The sequence below is a fragment of the Lampris incognitus genome, chromosome 15, assembly GCF_029633865.1.
Source record: "Lampris incognitus isolate fLamInc1 chromosome 15, fLamInc1.hap2, whole genome shotgun sequence".
Lineage (NCBI taxonomy): Eukaryota > Metazoa > Chordata > Actinopteri > Lampriformes > Lampridae > Lampris > Lampris incognitus.
The window spans coordinates 36,713,345-36,733,881 of record NC_079225.1 but is presented as its reverse complement, the minus strand read 5'-3'; the positions used below and the strand labels follow the sequence as shown (position 1 = coordinate 36,733,881).

General features: G+C 44.2%; 2 protein-coding genes across 2 annotated transcripts in view; one reads left to right on the top strand and one right to left on the bottom strand.

The window, feature by feature from the left end:
- The window catches only part of cep85l (centrosomal protein 85, like), a 72,004-nt gene that overhangs the window by 32,133 nt on the left and 19,334 nt on the right, over positions 1 to 20,537 (bottom strand). Inside the window, exon 3 of the mRNA XM_056294567.1 lies at positions 9,169 to 10,106. Coding sequence (XP_056150542.1) covers positions 9,169 to 10,106 — 938 coding nt within the window. The remainder of the gene's footprint in view (positions 1 to 9,168; positions 10,107 to 20,537) is intronic.
- pln (phospholamban) lies at positions 2,487 to 8,877 on the top strand. The gene is made up of 3 exons (XM_056294568.1): positions 2,487 to 2,733; positions 6,806 to 7,397; positions 7,906 to 8,877. Exons 2-3 carry the CDS (start codon positions 7,240 to 7,242, stop codon positions 7,916 to 7,918), a joined length of 171 nt encoding a protein of 56 aa, XP_056150543.1. The 5' UTR covers positions 2,487 to 2,733; positions 6,806 to 7,239; the 3' UTR covers positions 7,919 to 8,877.

Below are 20,537 nucleotides of genomic sequence, written 5' to 3'. Positions count from 1 at the left end.
GTTACACTAGCTGTGTGTCCAAAGGGGGATTAACAAAGTTTGTCAAAATCAAATACTGGAAAACGTTCACATTCTCTCTCAAGGAACGGAAGATACTAGCATGTGTCCACTCTCCTGAAATGCCCTTGAGCAAAGAGTCAGAAGCCCGAACCGCTATAGTGGTCCTGCTGCCACAGTAAACCCTGTGCCATAATGGAATTTAACCCTACACACTGACCCTAAGACAACCAGGCAATATCTAATGTTTTATCCACAGACCAACATTGTCTGTAGACTTGCAGTAAGCTAGGGCTATATGTTTACCACACTGTGATTGTGGCAGTGACACAGCGGTGAAATGTGATAAGGAGCAATAAAAATGCTCTCCAACATACCTGATGCACGACAGGCCTTAAAAAGGCTCACTAGAGAGAGAGAGAGAGAATTATAGAAAGAATACAGCTAGTCCTTTAATTGTTGACAAAGTAAACATGCCCTCTAAAGCAATCACAGTGCAAAATGTCCATTGATCCACTATGCTAGCCATATCTCTCCCCCTTGTTCTGCACGTCACTGTAATGGCTTTCCTGCCTATTTCAGATGAAGGCCACTGGTAAGCACCTCACAGCTCCCTCCCCAAACAAACTTGAATCCTCTATGTGTCTGCGCAGCTCTGGGATTAGGGTGAAGCCCAGAGCATGCGCACACACGCACACGCACACGCACACACACACACACACCGGGTTGACAGACATCACTATCCAACTAAGAAGTGTTCTAAATTAGTCTTCTTCTGAGCTCAGACACAAAACACACTAACTTTTAACACCCCCCCACCGAAAAACAATTCAACAATGTGGGAGCCTCATCTGCGTGACTGCATGACAAAAGTGCATTGGAGTTCATAGCATTTTGTTTGGTTGCTTGGAAAAAGTGTTAAACGTGTTATTTGTTTCACGTGTGTATGCTGCCAAACTAGTAATTCAAACAGGCACCGATGCACTAATGAGTTATCATACATTATGAACTGCAGGGTGGTGTGATGCAAGAATTTATAATATAAATGATCTGCATTTGGGGCGGGGAGGATTCGACTTGACTGCCTCAATCTATTTTTGTCACCGAGCAAAATAAGCTTTTGAATAAATTCATTGTGGGAGTACAGTGAAAGTGGATCCAGTGGTTTCTGTAAAGGAGCAGCAATCGCACATTTGCAGGGTTTCAGGTGGATTAGATTTGGCTACGCCACTGGTCTCGACAGTTTTCCTCTCTTCTCTTCTCTACTCTTAACTCCACCTGCTGGTGGATCAAATTGTCGAACCGTGCATAAAAACGGGATCCGACAACTTTCTGTCACTTCGGATGAAAAAGTGTGAGAAAGAAAGCGTAATGTTCCTATTTTAGCTCATTTTGTAGTGGCGGAGGGACGCTGTGGAGAAGCATAAGCCCTTATAAGGTGAGGCTGTTAGGCTGAATTGTTTTCGACCCATGTGACTGTTTGTCTCTTAAAGTGAAGGACTGAGCAACGAATCCTCCTGTTCTCATGTTTTGTCCTGGAGGAGCTTCTTCTGTATATATTAGTTCGTCCTGGAAAAGCAACGCTGCCCTGCCAGGTGTATTCTGACTGCAAATGTCCTTCCCCAAGTTACAAGTGCACGGATCCAATAACTGGATATGATTAAGGGCAAAAAAAACACAGTGTATTTGAAAGCAGTCAAATATAGTTCTTTTTGTTATGATTGTATTCATCTCACAGACAAATGCCAAACAATTCACTTTTAGTCCCACTTATCTGCTTGCCTTCGAATTGGACGTCGCCTCAAACTATATATCATTGAAAAGTGATAGCTGTAGTAAGTGATTAGTTACCATTTACATGTCTTGACACCAGGGGTTAAACTGGGATTTGTGAGGCGGGGGAGTCTTAAGCATGGCAGTAGCTGCGAAGAGAAGACCACTTTCCAGCATGACGACGCTACAGCACTCAGACTTGAATAGGCGGTTAAATAATATATTGATAAGAAAAAAACTTCCCCTTTAATGGTTACTGCAGATTTGCTGTGGTTTTGTTTTTGTTTTGTTTTTTAATAATAGGTCAGGTGAAAAACAAATGTATAAAAAAAGTGCTGGAACCTGATATGCCGGGGCTCAGCACCGTCTGATGATGTTTGGAAACCTCGCAGTCAGAGCTGATCTCCGGCTGGCTACGGCCCAGTTTAACCCTGAACCACAACCCCTTAATATCAGTTTTTGTCTGATTGGAGCGCACAAATTACTGTGCCTTTGGGAGGGTGTTTTCTTTTGGATAAGGACTTTGTAGGCTGGGGTTCAGGTTTTCTGGGCAGAGTCAAACCGGGGCTTGATCAATGGTTCTAGATGTTTTCCAACCTAATGTGGGTCATTATTAAGAGGAGGGGCATTGACTGTCCTTCCATGCCCTCTGTACTGAACAGAACACCACATACAACACCCCTCCATTGACAACCTCCCTCTTTCCTTTCTTCTCTCCCATCCTCTCCCTACTCCCCGCCCCTCCATGTTTCCTCCCATAAACTTTAGCAACATTGTTCTCTGCAGCAGAGCAGCAGCATACCCTGCAAAATACTGGTCCTCCCAGCTTCTCGCAGACAGACAGACGGACGGACAGCGAGACAAACAGGAGAAAAAAGACCAAACGGACCCCACAGACTGAAGAAGTACGACTGTGCAAGGCTTGGATCTTAAACATCCATCTCCATCCCATCATTAAGGCAGGTAAGATCAATACGATCAGGTTTCACTCAGCATAAGCAGTGTGAATACATGAATACCAGTCAGTTAAACTGTTATCACTGCATCCTTCAAGATTCTTTATTTGTTACGTCTCATTATACAAGTACAAGAGAGTAAAATACTTGTGTTGGGAATCTGGTTAGTATTTCCAAACAAGAATCAACTAAAAGTTAAAAACCCAATAAACAAACAAAAATAAAATAAAATGAATGAATAAAACAAAGCACCACTGTGTAATCTGTAATGTCATCACCACGTACAGCTGAGGACGGAACAGCAGTTCCAACTTTTGTCTAAAGGGAATTGATTAAGACATTCGGGTCAGAAAATCTGCCCTTATCTCCAAAAAACTGCCACTAAAAGACCCGGGTTTCATTTTTCGCAATTTACTCTTGACCAAACTGCACAGCAGTATCATAGATATGAGAGGGAGATAAAATCGTGTAATTTCTGGCAAAAAAAAGGGTGAATTCCTAAGCGCTTAGTAATAAAAACTTAACTCGGACTCGACTAAGGACACGACAGACACACGTTTGATTGCTGAATGGGTATTTCAGAAAATACTCATATTGAATACCTATACCTACTGAAATTAGTAACGTGCCCAGGCCCGGGTACTTGATGTGAAAAAAGGGTTGTGGAAGAGAAAATACAAATAGTCCCTGAATTTGCATTCGTTTTTCCTAATTCACTGGTAAACTGAAGTCAACCTTTTTGTTTTCCTCAGTGAAGAAGTAACTCACTTGGAAATCACCTTAGTGTCACCGTCACACGACCCCATCACACTTAACAGTTTGATGCTTGTTATGCCGATATCAAACTGGGAAGAGGAAAAAGAGGCAGTGAGGAGATAGTATATCAGCTCTTGCTAGTGAAAGTGTATTCGTCCTACATACACAGCATTGGCAAAGGCAGTTGAAATGAGCTTTTGCACAGCAACAGATGTCCAAAAGTTTCTAGTTCATTCTTCAACATTATGAGTGTGACCTTACAGCTGGATATGAGTATGCATGACGGGGTTTTCAGCGTCGCACTACCAGAAATAGAAAAGTAAGCTCTGGTGTTTATAACCCAGGCTCTGTTGCGTATAAGCTTTGCCTTGCCAATCTGCATGTTTTTTGTGCGCCTGTCCACAAAGTGGAAAAAGCTCAAGGCAGAGGCAAAACAAAAGAACTCACAGGGGCAAAGGGAGGAAAAAAAAAGGTCAAGGCATTGGAACTGAATACAGGATGATGAAGTCCCTTGATGTTCTGGTCTAATTTTTATCTCTCATTCACATCTGTGAAAAAGCCATCGTCATTACTTTTTACATAAGGAATGCTGGGAGTGACAGACGGGACACATTTTCCAACAACCACGCACAGACACGCACGCCCACAACACACATGCATCATGGAAAGTTCACACTAGAGGCCAAGTCTATTGGTAGCTACCTATCTATCAGTGTCTCTAGAAGTTAGGACAACAATAGGCAACACACTGATACAGACAGTTGCACACACTTATAAAAACACATACTTGCATTTTAGTGAAACTTGAACAACGTTTTATTGAACTACCCTTGACCAAAGGCAGGACGTATTTCTTGTGAATTGTGGGCATTACCTTTTCCATCAAAGTGTCAGTAGAATTCCCCTCTCAGATATTCTGGGTGGTATGGGCTTTATCTACCCTGGTGCCAGACTACCAGTTAGGGAGGGTGGGTAACACTCAAAAGACTTCATCAAGATCATCCAGAGGACAGAAGAGTAGATGGTGACAAGTTTAGCAGCGCTTGGGGGAAGGGCTCAGTAAATTATCATTCCCCAGCACCATGGAAAATCTTTTGTGTGTGTGTACGTGTTTGTGTCCATACCTACTTGACTCCGGGAACCCTTGGAGCCTGTTGAGAGCCACTCGGTGACCACTTGTCAGCGAAGCTGCATTATTAGTTAATCAAACCTCCATCATGTGATCCTGGTGGTATCTGTGCTGGTCTGTCAACTTGTGGCGTCTACAATGACCCCTTTTCCCTGAGTGAGACTCTGCTACCTGGCGTTTCAACTCAATCATAGGGGTAAAGGAACAGGCTTGAGACAAACTGTTGTGCTTTTTACATTTGGGATGAGTTAGTGGGTGGACAGAAAATAGCGGGAAAGTACAATAAGTACAAAGGATGTCAGGACAAACTTCACCAGTCATCTGTCAACCACAGCTGAATTTCAAGATGGGACCAAGGTGGAGCTGGTTTTGGTTCCTTCCTATTTGACAGTCGGAGCAGATGTTCTGGTAGCATATTTGGGTTCAAGGCTTCATTCTCATTGCCTCCCATTGAAATGAGAGCATTACAAACATGTACATTATGTATGATACAATGAAGATGTTAGGGTTTCTTTGGCTTCTTGAACATTTTTAACAATTGACAACACTTTGGGCTATGGAAACCTAAGAGGCATTTATCAGTATTTTTGACCCGTTATAGAAAAAAATTATAGATTAATCGATAATGAAAGCCCTATAATGTGCGACTTCACCTAGGTCCAGAAAAACTTAAACAACCCTTTGAGCTACTTACAAAAGCTCAAATTGTATTATTGTGACATCAATGTCAAAACCACATTCTTGTCAAGAGACCATGGCGGATGTTCCTGACTTAAGTACGTGGTCATTGGCTCCTGTTGCTAAAAAATATCTGGAAAGTTCCCCCGAGACGGTTTAATGCAGTGGTCCCTAGAAACTAAAGCACTGTTTTGTTGTATATTGATTAATCTACCACCCCAATCTGGACAAAGATATTTGTAGGTAGATCCCCTTCTGTCCTCTGGATGATCTTGAGGAAGACATTTGCAGCGACATTTGTTTGGAAACATCACTTGGCCTGATTAGGATCAGATTTAGTCTCTCAGGATTTTTTTTACTTTTCCTTAATGTGTTCAGCTGCTAGGCTCTCTACTCTGTATATCTGTCATTTATTGTGGGTGGAGACTGGCCATTCACAAGAACTGATGTGATGCTTGATACTAAGAATAAATCAAGCAGCAGTTTCCTTCCACTCCACAGGGGAATGTAAACTAAAGATATAACAAACAGTTATTCAGATGAGTTCAGAACACACATCCTAGGACGGTTGTTTTTTTGCTAACTCTACATGACACCGTGTACTTTAGGTCACCACAGATCTGGAACATGAACTTAACATTGAAATGGGGGGGGGGGGGGGTGTCATAGACACCAGGTGGTTGAACTGACAGCCAAAATCCCCGCGTTAAACCAGTAACCTGTTGTACAGACATTTCAAGCACGAGCGGATATTTTTATATTGTTACCCAAATAAGTTTGTACATCCAAGGAATGTGACTTAGTGGGATGGTCAACACAGAGAACGAAAAGGGCATTCATACAACATACTGAAATAATGACAATGTCTACGGGAATGTCTATCAGAGAATGCTTATCATGCACCTAAGAATAACCTACATCCATTTAAGAACCACATCACCGTAAAACAGCGAGCATTTTATCCTCATCTCCTCGTTAGTCACCGTCTATTCATGCATATGCCTCCCTCCTTTCAAAGTATGTAGAATTAAAGTGGATCCCCAGCGTCATGTTTATGCCCCATATCTCATCCCAGGCCAACAGCCCAAGGTCCCTTTTTAACCTTTGGTGCCACCGCGGTGGACAGTCGGCAGCCAGGCGACAAGTGGCGACTGATCTCAGGCTGTAGGGAAGATAGGGACTGTCAGCACTGTATCATTTCAAAAGCCTCCTGTCAGGTTTTTCTTCTTACACACACAACACTTATTGCACCATCTGACACTATACAGACATCTACCCCCACACTCTGGCTGATTATGTGATCACATTTCAGATGAAGAAAATTTTATGAGTCATTGGGATCGGAATAAAAACATAAACATGAACTCTAAAACTGCATAGAAATCAGGAACTTGTTCCTTTTTGATTGGAGCATCAACCCTGGATGTCCCGTCATACTTGTTTAATATGCAATATGTTACTATATGACTCTTTCTCTCACTCTCTCTACTACCTCCTCCTATTTCTCCTTCCACAGGACACTGTGATAGCCATCCATCTCTCCCCATTGTGCTCCAGCTGTCATCTACCACCACCACTAGAGGGCATCATTGCAACATTCATCAGTGTGACGGGCCCAGCTCTCTGGACAAACCGCTACCAGTCACAGGCATTAGCAAAGCCTGGCCAGGTTCCAGCTCAAGGGACACTTGGAGGACAAGTTTCTTGACCGCATTCTGTATGTAATACTAAACGGGCTCCATCTCTTCAACAAAGCTAAATGAGTCAAATCCCTTGAACTGACCTCTAGAACAAAATCACTCCTGCCAGGCCTGCTTGACACCAGCAGCACTGTAGAATTACAACAAACAAACACATCTGGGGCTTCAGTGCAACAGGCCCGGCCCCTCAAAATAACAAAGTCCTTGTTCTACAATCCCTCAATCCCAACAGCCGCCCTCGCCTCCAACCATGGAAAAGGTTCAGCACCTGACGCGCACGGCCATGCGTCGGGCCTCCCAGGCGGTAGACGTTCCACCTCAAGCCAAGCAGAACATACAGGAGCTGTTTGTCAACTTCTGCCTCATCCTCATCTGTCTTCTCCTCATCTACATCATTGTGCTCCTCATGTAAACATGGAGTGGGGGGGGGGGGTATAAAAAACGGGGGGCGGGCTTGAACTTAAACAGGAAATGTGGTATATGTGGAGCTATGAGACATAAACAAGAAATTCACTTAGCTCAATAATATGTAACAGTTTTAAATGGCTTATTCATGCATGATTTTACAAACTTCACCATTGCAGGGCAGTGACATCACAGTGTGTGGCCATAAAACAATAGGTGTTGATCAAAGTTGCACTGTTAATCAATGCTCCGTCACTTGTAACGCCCACTAGAGGGCTCTACCTCTTTTCACCCATTGTCACAGCTGTCAATGCTGCATGCCACCAGAAATCCACTTCCTGTATGCACTATGATGATGCTCACATCCACAATGACGAAAATAAACTAACAATAAAATTTAACGGGCTTCCCTGTGCATTTGTAAGAAAGGGCGGTACTGTGTACATGCGTTTGTGTGTTTACTCATATTGACGTGTTTGAATCAGTCTTATTTCCACCTATATCCCCCCAGGAAAGCAATGTAGCTGAACCCACTCAAGGAAAACCCCATCAGTGCAGTGTGAGGAAGGTGGCATATCTTCCTCTATTCATCCGTCTGCCTATCATCCACCACTCCATCCAGCAACACCTGTATGGGGTCTAGCCATGTGAGGCCTGTCTGTGTAATCTTCAATCTTCAAGGCTTCTGACTCTTATTCCATGCCATGAACAACTACAAAAGTACCAAGCCGCTGCTCAAAGTTCTGCTTATTATGGTAGTGCTATTGCTTACACTCATTCTCTATTGGATTATGGGATTTATGGAACAGTATCTCCTAAATGGGATAAATCACCATGGCTTAATTTGGCTCAATCACATAATTAGACAGGGTTGATGACAAAAATAAATGATATAAAATGAACATGTTCTAACTTTGCATTATGTCTGAAAACCTATACAACAAATTATGCAATCTTTATATCACCTTGTACATCTTCACTACCCTTACCTCTTTAGTAGCACTAAATACTACATTTAATGTGTTTTGCAAATGGTTTAGAGTGCTAGATGAGAAGAAAATGCGGAATTGAGGGTAGAAAGTCATGTGAAAAGCTACTCACATAATGTACATTCGACAATGTATCGAAGTGTGAATGCAATATGTAACAATGTTAGGTAGCTACTGGAGCTGACTAATGTGCAGTAAAAGACCAACAAATGAATGGCTGGGGGAGGCAAATATTAAAATCCTTTAGCTACAAGACAGAAATAAACTCGCTGACCTGTAATAATTAAATATGTATGACAGTACTGCAGTACTGCTGAGCTGGCAAGCGACAGCTTTTTTTTAAATTTTTACAGTACCTCTCTCTCCCTTAAAAACACACACACATATTACATACACCAAGTGATGTCACCCATTCTAAAAACAGGTAATGTCCATTATCTTTTCATTGGTTTCTCAAATATAACATCTCATATTCTTTGGAAATAAATGCTAAATTTCATATTTAAAAAGCAGGAGTCAGTGTTGTGTTTACTGGTTACATACATGTCTGTGAATCACTGACATAATGAGTCATCTGCTTGACTTGTACGCTGTTATTTGTAGCATCTTTTCTCTTGACTGTTGTGTCGAGGCCTAACCTGACTCACAGCTCCAGCAACATAGATTCTCCTCTGCCAACCCATCCTACATTTCTCCTGTTTTATCCATTATTGTTTTTCTTCTATCTTTCTGCCTCTTCCTCTACCCCCCCCCCCATCTTGTCAATGCCCCTCCTCTCCTCTCACCTGGTTGAAGTCTCCCTCCTGCCGCAGCCTTTCTTTCTGCTGATGCTCCTGATGCCACGACGACGGCACACCTCCGCCGCACACCTCTGCTCCTGTCCCGCCTGTCCGACCCACTCCGCCCGCAAGTTCTAAACCGGTTCTCCCGAATTCTGACCCAGGCCTGTGCTCCATCTGCTCGCTCAGCCACATCTCCGTCCGGACGGCTGGCTGGATGGGGGACCCTGCCACGGCCTGGTGACCCAGTAGCAAGCCTCGTTGGCCGGGTAAGGTGAGTCCGGAGATGTTCCCTGCCCCGGAGGCTAGCCCGCTCTCTAGCGAGGTGCTGTGGCTCAGACTCAAGCTGCTGGGCTTCAGAGGGGAGGACAGGGCCGAGGAGCGGGCTGAGTCTGTCCCATGTCGAGTACCAACCATCTTTCCACTCAAATTGCAGCGATAACGGGGGTCCGCACCGGGTGAACGGAGCAGCAGTCCGTGAGAAAGGTAGGAGGAAGAGGAGGATGAAGGGAGATAGTGGTCCATGTTTGATCCTCCAAGAGGCTCCTGCCTGTGCCCACATAACAGTACTCTGTCCAGGGAGCCATGTGGGTCTGGGTTGATCCAGCTTCCCGAGCCCCTACCAGAGCTCTTCTCCGCCCCGGCTGACAGCCTGGTGAGCGACGACCACCTCCGGACAGGCCGGGGGTCCTTCATATCTAGAGATTGCTGCCCGTCTAGCGGAGAAGAGGATGTAGGCATTATTAGCTGGAATGAGCTGCTCCAGGGACTGGCGCTGCCGGGCGACGTTGGTACGCTGAGCTTGACTGAGCCTGAGGAGGACGGGGAGGGCGAGGGCATGACATGGGCCGTAGGGATGGGGCCACCGCTACCCGCACCCTGAGTGGAGCGATGCTGGGTCAGTGGATGGAAGGACAGAGGGGTGGTGCTGGAACTGGAGTGGTCTGGGAGGAGATAGAGGGAGAAGAAGAACATGGAATCATTAGAATCGGAATACAGAATCGATCGTATCAGAACACAGAGAGAACCACAGACATCATCACATGTTGGTAATATAACTGTATTATCAATGCCTTGCTTTTAAGATGAGGCCTGGAAAAACTGAAACAACAAGACAAAGAAGACGATGCTGCACCTTAGCTAAGGCCTAAGAAAAAGGGAAAGGGTTGATTATGTTAATGTATCTGCTCTAAAGTGGATATTTCTTTAGATATCTCTACATACAAAACAGAGACTTCAACTCAACCGTGTGGGCCAAGCAACCAGTTTATCAAGCCACTCGTAGCCTTACATGATGCTAAACTTAGCACAGCTGCGCAGTTTCACGAAAACCCACAAAAGAAAACTCTATTCATACTACACGGAGCCGCCTCACAAATTTTGAATTGTGTATCACAAAGCATTGCAGCTCAGAGGAGGCTGTTTGGAATACTGCATTGTGAAAAAATGCAGTTTCAGTTTCAGGAAAGAAAAAAAAAAACACACAATGGAAACATGCAATTAGTTCCCTACGGTCACATACACGTGCTGCTTCAAAGCAGTATCGGCTAAGAAAAGAGCAACACACAACAGAATTAAGCATTATCAAACATTTTTTACTTTGCACCAGTTACACAAGACATGTCATATGATATTCTTATATATTTTTCATGTTTCGGTCTTCAAAGTACTTGACAGCATTTAACTGACGTTATGTGTTAGTTGGAGGATGATGTTTGTAAGCCTCATTCTGTAGGTGTACGTATGTGTGTAGTAAGAAACTAGAGTTGAGACAGGCTGGGAGGACTGGCCAAAGACTGGAGAGGAGCTGTAAAAAGTAGAATTCACCAGTCTTTTTGTCAACACACTGGTGCCGGGGAAACTGGCAAGCAGCTGGTCATGATGGTAACTAGGGTGTGTGGGTGTGTGTATGCGTGCGTGCATGCTTGAGAGTGCAAGATAGACAGATATAGATAGAGCAACATAGTAAACTACTGTAATTGTCTTTATATCGTAAACGACAGTGCTGAATCTTGAGAAAAACACCTATATAGATAACAACAGATAACTCCCTGTGAATGATAAAATGCTTTCCTTTATTCAACGTCTGCCTTTCTCAGCATTCAAGTGTACATCAAACATGCAAGACTGGGGTATAAATACACATCCCAAGCATACATGAATTAATTTGAATCAACTCATTGTTAACATGATTTGATATGTATATCAACTCGAGCCCTTTTGTTTTTCCATTGTTAAATGGCTGAATGAATAACATCTATAATCCTCGGAGGATAACCGACGGCCAAACCAGCTATAAAACCACGAGACCAGTGCTGATGTGGAAAAAGACAAATACAAAGGGGGGGGGGGGGCTTTTGCTGGTCACACCAAACAGACATCTGGGGGCGACGGCAAACAACAGCATGATCGTTTGAGGAGAGAAGTTCAGCTCGCGAATGATTCGGGATCGACTGAAACGGAGAGCTGCAGAGAAGGGAGGCGCTCTTTCCATGGCAAGGGCCGTTTCATCACCAGCAAATTTCTAAGTGGTGACAGCTTTGGCAATGGCAGCAAACAAAACAACGCTGGCGTTGAAAACACACTTTAATGACAAGGAACTCTTCCTTCCTCATGGGTTTCCTGATGGTGTTATGTTCCTACCCCTGCTCAGCAGTTTACTAGAAAGGAAAAAAGTATTCCTTTATCGCTCACAGTAGTGGAGTTTGTATTGTGCAGCACAACTTCCATTGAATGTGAACTTCACAGTACAGTGGGAATTGAATTTGAAATGTCTTGTAGCTGAATTAACTTAAGAGTAGGTGAGAAGGGGCAGGAAAAAATAAGTGTATACTTCTTCCTACTCCTTTTCCAACATGCAAGAAGTAATCTGATGCATACAGAGATTTGTTCACTGAGTTTGACGTGTGGATCACTTCAGATTACTGGCAATGGCTTATCTGTATGTGATATCCTGCTTATTTACATGTTCGAAATAAATCATCTTCATCATCATCTTCGTTTAAAGCGGAAGCTAGATAGACAGACAGACAGAGACAAAGACAGACAGAGAGACACATTGAGAGACAGACGGAAAGACGTAGACAGAGACAGACAGGCAGAGAGAGACAGACAGACAGAGACAGACAGATGGAAAGACATACAGACCGAGAGACAGACAGAGACAGACAGAGACAAAGACAGACAGAGAGACACATCGAGAGACAGACGGAAAGACGTACAGACGGAGAGACAGACAGGCAGAGAGAGACAGACAGACAGAGAGAGACAGACAGACGGAAAGACATACAGACCGAGAGACAGACAGACACAGACAGAGAGACAGACAGAGACAAAGACAGACAGAGAGACACAGACGGAGAGACATACAGACGGCGAGACAGACAGACAGAGAGACACAGACAGACGGAGAGAAGGAAAGAAAGACAGACAGACACAGACAGAGAAACAGAGAGACAGACCGATAGAGAGACAGACCGATAGATAGATACATAGATAGATAGATAATCTAAAAACTCATTAAGCAGCAATAACAAACAGGGAAATAATAAGTCATCTAATCCCACTGCGTGGTTCCGGATGAACAGCATAGAGCAGCTGTGATGTGGTGATGAGTTGTTGTGAAAGAGCGCGGCTGATTCTGAAATAAACACAGCACCGAGACAAACACACGCGGCCAGAGCTTGTGCTTCCAAAAATAATGTTGAGCAATCGCACACACCAACACGTGTCGAGCCCACCCACCAACCCCCTGTGGATCTAGTGTGTGTACGCGTGCAAGCATGTGTGAGACCACTTATGTATTCGTGGAACTGGGGAGTTGTGTGTTGGTGTTGCCATTCGTGCACATAAAAAAAAGGGATAAATGGGAGAGGAATGTTGGGATTTGAATGAAATGACGCACGTGAGAAAGGGAGACAGCGAAATGATGTCATTTAATGCAGGTGTGAGAATGTGTGTGTGTGTGTGAGTGATTGAGTGAGTAAAAGAGTGGGCGAGAGAGAGGGAAAGAGTCAAATTACCAAGGAGACAGTCTCCAGGGAAGAACACATGATCAAGGATGAGCGGCTGAAGTTTCAGAGTCGTTATGTAAAAAGACTTGGCCTTGCCAAACTGTTACACAGTGTAGGTATTCTGTGTGTGTGTGTGTGTGTGTGTACACACAGGGTTGCGTAGGCTACATAAAAATAAATGGACTCAGTTACTTTCCTTGGCTTGTTACCTCATCCAAACTGCAATCAGTAAATGTTTTTGGACTACTCGAGGGCTGCATGTAATTACTAATTTAATTACTTACTTTAATTATATAATATTTGACGTATGGATAAGATTTAGGACAATTTTTTTTTAATTTAAGGATATTTATTGCAGGCTTGCATGTCTGTGTTCTTCGATGATCTATTTTATTAGGATCATAGAAATGATTATGCACATGGAAAGAAATCTGATAATTTTCATTTGCTCACCAAGACACTGTATGTAGCACAATACATAAAAGTGACCGACAGGATGCGATTGCGGATACAAGCGGCTGAAATGAGTTTCCTCCGTAGGGTGACTGCACTCAGCCTTAGAGACAGGGTGAGGAGCTTGGACATCCGGAGGGAGCTCGGAGTAGAGCCGCTGCTCCTTCCTGTCGAAAGGAGCCAGTTGAGGTGGTTCGGGCATCTGATTAGGATGCCTCCTCAGCGCCTCCCTTTGGAGGTTTAACTGGGCACGGCCAACTGGGAGGAGACCCCGGGGTTGACCCAGAACTCACTGGAAGGACTACATGTCCAATCTGGCTTGGGAACGCCTTGGGATCCCCCAGGAGGAGCTGGAGGGCGTTGCTGGGGAGAGGGGCATCTGGAGTGCCCTACTTAGCTTGCTGCCACCGCGAACTGACCCTGGAGAAGCGGCTGAAGATGAATGAATGCGTGAATGAACAATACATAAGGACAGGAAATCATTTTAATTACATGAGTTTGACTCAAACAACATGACAAACAGAGACTGAAAATTAACATTTGATTTAATTGCTTCTTACATGTGAGAGAAGTCTGCAGAAATAACACCACATACTTCAGCTGAGTGTGAAATGGCCCGGATGAGAGTCAGCACCTCCAAGTCTGAGGTCATGGTTCTCTACCGGAAAATGATGGATTGCTCCCTCCGGGTTGGGGATGAGTTGTGGCCTCAAGTGAAGGAGTTCGAGTATCTCGGGGTCTTGTTCACAAGTGAGGGTAGGATGGAGCGGGAGACTGACAGGCAGATTGGTGCAGCATCAGCAGTAATGTGATGTTGTACCGGACTGTTGCGGTGAAGGGGGAGGCGAGCTGGAAGGCAAAGCTCTCAATTTACCAGTCAACCTTCATTCCAACCCTTACCTATGGTCATGAGCTTTGGGTAGTGACCAAAAGGCAGATACAAGCAGCTGAAATGAGTTTCCTCCGTAGGATGTCTGGGCTCAGCCTGAGAGATAGGGTGAGGAACTCGGACATCTGGAGGGAGCTCAGAGTAGATCCTCTGCTCCTTCGTGTTGAAAGGAGCCAGTTGAGGTGGTTTGGGCATCTGATTAGGATGCCTCCTGGGCGCCTTCCTTTGAAGGTTTACCGGGCATGTCCAACTGGGAAGAGACCCCAGGGTAGACCCAGAACTTACTGGAGAGACTACATGTCTAATCTGGCCTGGGAATGCCTTGGGATCCCCCAGGAGATGCCGGAGGTTGTTGCTGGGGAGAGGGGCATCTGGAATGCCCTACTTGGTTTGCTGCCACCGTGACCGACCCCGGAGAAGCGGCTGATGATGAGATAAGATGAAATGAGATATACTCTGAATTACTCCGGATACTCTATCGAAAACTTAGAGGCATTTACAAGCATGAATTTGAATGTTTTTAACTACTAAGGCGGGAATAGAAAGCTTTTGTGTACTGACCATGGCTTAACACGTATTTAGCCTGACCTGTCAGGATAAGTACAGACTCTTCTGTCATGCAGAAACACTACTGGGAAACACCTTTCACTACACAATGTACATTTCCAGGTGGAGGGAAAAACCCCCCACAAAGTAATAATAAATTAGTTCCATTCAGCCCAGTTCAGTTTATGGGCTTCCTGTGTGGGCCTGGGTATATGCCACATCACTACCCAGTCACATCATATACCCTGGGATTCACAGTGCATTATTTGCACAAAGCTACGTGCCTGATATTCAGACTGAATGGCCATTTCGTTACCACTCAATTATTCAGTCTTCTTTTTTGTGTATGTGTGTGTGTGTGTGTGTGTGTGTGTGGGGGGGGGGTGTGTCCAAGATCAAGTTCACTTTACTGTCATATACATGTAAAAAGTACCATGTACCTTTGAATGCAATAAAATGCATGTGCCCTGGCTCTCTCAGCCCTTAAAACTGTACATAAGGAAATAATAATAATAATAATAACAACAATAAGAATAATAATAAAAGTTATGTAAGGAGCCTCCTGTTCATTACTCTGAGGGCCTGGAGGTAAAAACTGTCTTTGGGAAAAGGAGGGAGAACAGACTATGTGCTGGATGGCTGGTGTCCTCCATCATACTTAGGACCTTCCTTCTGCAACAGGTGGTGTATATGTCCTGAAGCTGTGGCAGTGCTGTTCTGATGTTTTGAAGCCGTTTTAGATTAGATTGTTTTATTAGCCACACGGCCAAGGCCGGTGGAATTTGTTTTCTGTACACATTCAGTACAACTCTGCAGTACAATACATACATGGACAGCAACAGACACTCCACATATTATCATGAACACAATACAGTAACACAATAGCAGAAACAAACATATCTGGCATAACAATTATGTGAACGGTGGTATGCATGCTATTGGTGTGTGAGGAGGGGACTACAGGGAGGAATTCAGTCATTCTCAGATGTTTGTGGTCCTGTTCAGTCAGGTTGCCAAACCACACCAGCATGCTTCCAGTAAGGATGATCTCTATGGTAGTCTGATAAAAACTGACCAAGATTCTTGTGGACATTCAGAATTTTTTAAGACAACTCCAAGTAAAGCCTCTTATGTGCCTTCTTAATGACCCAACTGGTGTTTAGAGACCAGGAGAGGTAGTCTGAGATCTGAATGCCTAAAAATCTGAAGTTCTTCACAATCAACAGGGACACACGGTTGATTTAAACTGGTGTCTGAACAAATCAACAATTATTTCTCAACATTTAGGGAGAAGTTATCTTGACACCATATGGATAGGTCCCTCACCTCCTTCCTATAAGCATCTCCATCGTTGTCATTTATCAGTCCAATTACTTTGGTGTCATCTGTGAATTTCCCTATGCTGTTAAGATATTAGATTTTCCCTTACCGGTCACTATCCAGACGCACTTTCAGTTGATGTTAAGACTTAGCAAAAGAGTTAAGACTTAGCAAACAAGGAGGGGAGACATAAGATATATACGGACAGAGAGGAGGACCCTACAGATGGCTACATCTCCATATCTAGTCCCGGCAACGAAGATGTTTGATCGGCTCGTTTTTTTCCTCCAACCTGGGGCAAGATGTTGACGAGGGCAACACCTCACCTGTGAATCAGGACACCCTATTCGTATGTTATTTCACCCAGGGGATAAACATTAGGTGAAGATAACTGTTAAGGCTAGGTTAAGATTAGGGTTAGGGTTTAAGGGCGGCTTGGTCAGGTGTCCCTACAGACACAATTGGCCCTGTCTGCAGGTGGGAAGCCGGATGTGGTTATGTGTCCTGGTCGATGCAATGGTGCCTCCTCTGGTCGGTCGGGGCAAGAGCGTGATCCTCCCACGCGCTCGGCAGAGGAGGTGGAGCAGTGACTGGGACGGCTCGGAAGAGTGAGGTAACTTGCCAAGTACAATCAGGGAGAAAAAACGCCCCCCCCCCCAAAAAAAAGGTTAAGGGTGAGGTAAGGGCCAGGGTTGAGGTGGGGGTTAAGGTTAAAAATGATAAGGTATGAAATGGTCAAGGTGGAGTCATCCGGGTGAGATGGTGTACAAATACGGAGTCCACCTCTGAACCACAAAACAAAATTTGTAAGGATGGCCGGATGAGGGAATAATAAGTGGCTAATAGTGATCCGGGGGTCTGGAGACAGGCTACAAAGCTACAGGTTTTCAGGTAGTGCAACTAAACACTAGTTCAGTTTTTTGTAATAATACATAATACTGGTTGTGTTATTACCATTTAGTGTGTGTGTGTGTGTGTGTGTGTGTGTGTGTGTGTGTGTGTGTGTGTATTTACTAGGAATCTATTTGTGCTATACCTGTATGCTCATGAAATCAGCCAACATCTCTACAAATGCACAAAAAAAAAAAAACTGGTGCCTGATATTTACGACACTGTGCCAAGTTTGGAGACACAATAGTGAGAAACGGAGACATGAATCTGATGCTGGTGAGCACACAAATGTGTGGCAGAATATCCCCAGACAATAGGTAACCTAGTCACAATACTGAAATAGCATGGTGCCAAAGTGGATTTTCCATCCTGTAAAACAGGCAAGTCATGTAGTCTTGTTTTCAGCGGGGCCAGGAATCTTTTCTACTTGGCACAATTTATACCGCGAATAACCACAAAACTATGCTGTTTGTGTAAAAGACATATTGGCCTTTCTCTAGGAAAATACAATTACTCTGGCTGAAATGGATATGAATAGGGATCCTTTGTGTATGGCAGAATTTGCATGTTTGCACTTCAGTTTTACTTCTGTAGATGAGGCAGCTTCACATTTTAAAACAATGAAATAACTTTTCCATTTCCCGATCGAGAGCGACTATCACCGTCCTACTACTTCGATGGTGTTTTAAGCCCCAACGTACTCTTCCAGGCAGCACTGCATGGAAGGCACTCCCCGCCCCAAACAGTTTCATCCAATCACAGCACTGGTTAGGGTTAAGGTTAGCGCCAGTGCTGTTATTGGCTGAAACTGTAGGGGCGGGGACTGCCTTCCATGCAGCGCTGCCTTGAAGAGTATGTTGGGGGCTTAAAACACCATCGAGCGTCCTACTACAACACAGAAAGTGAATGTATTTCTGTCCGTTTGACAGAAGAGAGAGCGATAGAGACATCTGTAAGTAGAAACAGGAATTGCACTTTAAGTGTGGCTGTGTAACCTAAGAGGCACTCACTAACATCCAGTCTTGAGTAATGAAGGCTGGTGTAATGAAATCGAAGCCTCACCGGTGTTGCATCACCAGCGGTAAGTAAGCAACAGCACTGAGCTGTGTACCAAGATGGCTTGAGATCACTTCCCAAACAGCCAGCCAATATTAACCCTCGCAATCTGTGCTATACTTTGACCGTGGGTCTGGAAGGAGCGGGACTTCTGGACTTGTGCTGCTGAGAGACTGCAGCCTAGGAACACTGTGAGGACAGTCGCAGGAAAAGAGAGGGCACAATAAGACCGGCTGGAGATCGGGGCACAATGATGACTGCCACTGAGACAGACAAAAACAGAGAGACCGGAAGTAAGAGAAAGTTGCATTTCTATGGTAACCTATTCAATGGCAGAGGAAGTGCCAAGGGAATGCTGGGTAAATATCAACCAGGCATGGGTCCAACTTGCACATACGTACGTGCACACGCAAACCAGCGCACATACATGCAACTGCTTTAGTATAAAAGCTAGGTCTGAGGCTTTAATCTATATAAATCCTTCTAATTCCCGCTCAGATTATTTCCCACAAAGCCTTTAAAAGACGTTGAAATGAGCTACTCGTGAATATTCGGGTGATATTTCTTGAGAGACCCAAGCTTTGCTCTGAGAGGATTTTTTTTCTATTAAAAGATTATTTAACTCTTGCAATACTTTTGAAGAACACCACTAAAAGTGAGTGTTGAGGTTCACACAACTTTTTCTGATTACAAAACTGTTATATAGCAGCGTGAACACACATAAACCACCTTAAAAAGGATCAAAAATCGGAAATTATTTTAGTTTAATTTAGCACAACTGCTCATGTTATGAAGCATACTTGCTTCACTGTTGACATCTGTTTCACATCAAATGTTCACCCTCCATCTGAATGTCAAGTAACTTACATTTTATTTCATTTTCTATTACTTTTTAAGTGCAGCTTGTAACCGTGTTGGTTTTAAAGCCATCCAGTCGGTATTTTGTTGGTCATCTGCCTGGCAGTATTAGTGCCAAAACCTACCCAGTAACCCACACAGTGGCTGGAGCACCGTAACCTTCGGCACCATATCGGACCCACGCAAGTGCACAGATGCAAGTCCTATCATTCTTTAACAATGAAACAAAAGTCATGTTAAAAGCGGCCAAAAGCATTACACCATGATAAGACCACAAGGCTTCTTCTTTCTCTTCTCAAGTGTGTGTGTGGGAGACACAAATCACAAAAGTCTAAGTCATCAATAAACCGTGAAGAACTACACCACCTCTTCTCTCCCTCTCTCTCCCTCGCTGAGACATGGTTCTTGTGGATAGTTTTGTGAAATAGAGGGATGGTAACGAGCTGAGTCTAGGTTTGTGCATGTGCGTGTGTGTGTGTTTGTTTGTGTGCACGTTGCTTGCGTGTGTGTGTGTGTGTGTGTGTGTGTGTGTGTGTGTGTGTGTGTGTGTGTGTGTGTGTGTGTGTGAGAGTGTTTACACGTGTATCTTTTGCTGAGCCAGGCAGAATTAACAGCAGAACCTGGTGAAACAGAGGACTCTGCTCATTTATGACCCCCCGGTGAAACAAACAACATTAGCCCAACGGGGAGCGCTAGCCCCAAAAGGGATTAGCATACAACACCAGGCTAATGAGGAAACAGCAGGCCATCTGTTTCCTACAGTGCTGGACATTGATTAAAGGCTCATGATAATATGGACATGTGATGTCTGTCGACATTAATATTTGCCAGACTAACACACTGGTTTAGTATTCACAAATTCAAAAATAACGACAAAATAGATACATAATATCGTCACAATTATGTTCCCCAATTTGCCGGGGAGAAATCAAATCATGATCACATCTAAACCTCATTTGGTCTTTTTTAATAACTCAGCTTTCTGTGTGTGTGTGTGTAATATTGTATTAGCTACCCTGCCCCCAACAATACTGCTGAACCAGCTGCTTCCCTCCCAGTGACTACGGATAACTTGCCGTGGTCAGAACACACACACACACACACACACACACACGCACACATATACATACAAAGCACCCCAAAAAACCCTTCAATCCTCATTAGGCAAAGGTAATGATGGCGCTCAGTCATTCTACTAACAGGATGAGGCCATCCGGCGGGGTGCAGAGGACGTGGGGTTCCCGTCAGCTGTTGCCCTTAAATCCACTTTCTGAACCACAATGCTTTGCCAAGAGCCACCAAGGAGGGCAAATGCAATGACAATTTAAGTCAAGGAGACCTAAGGTAGA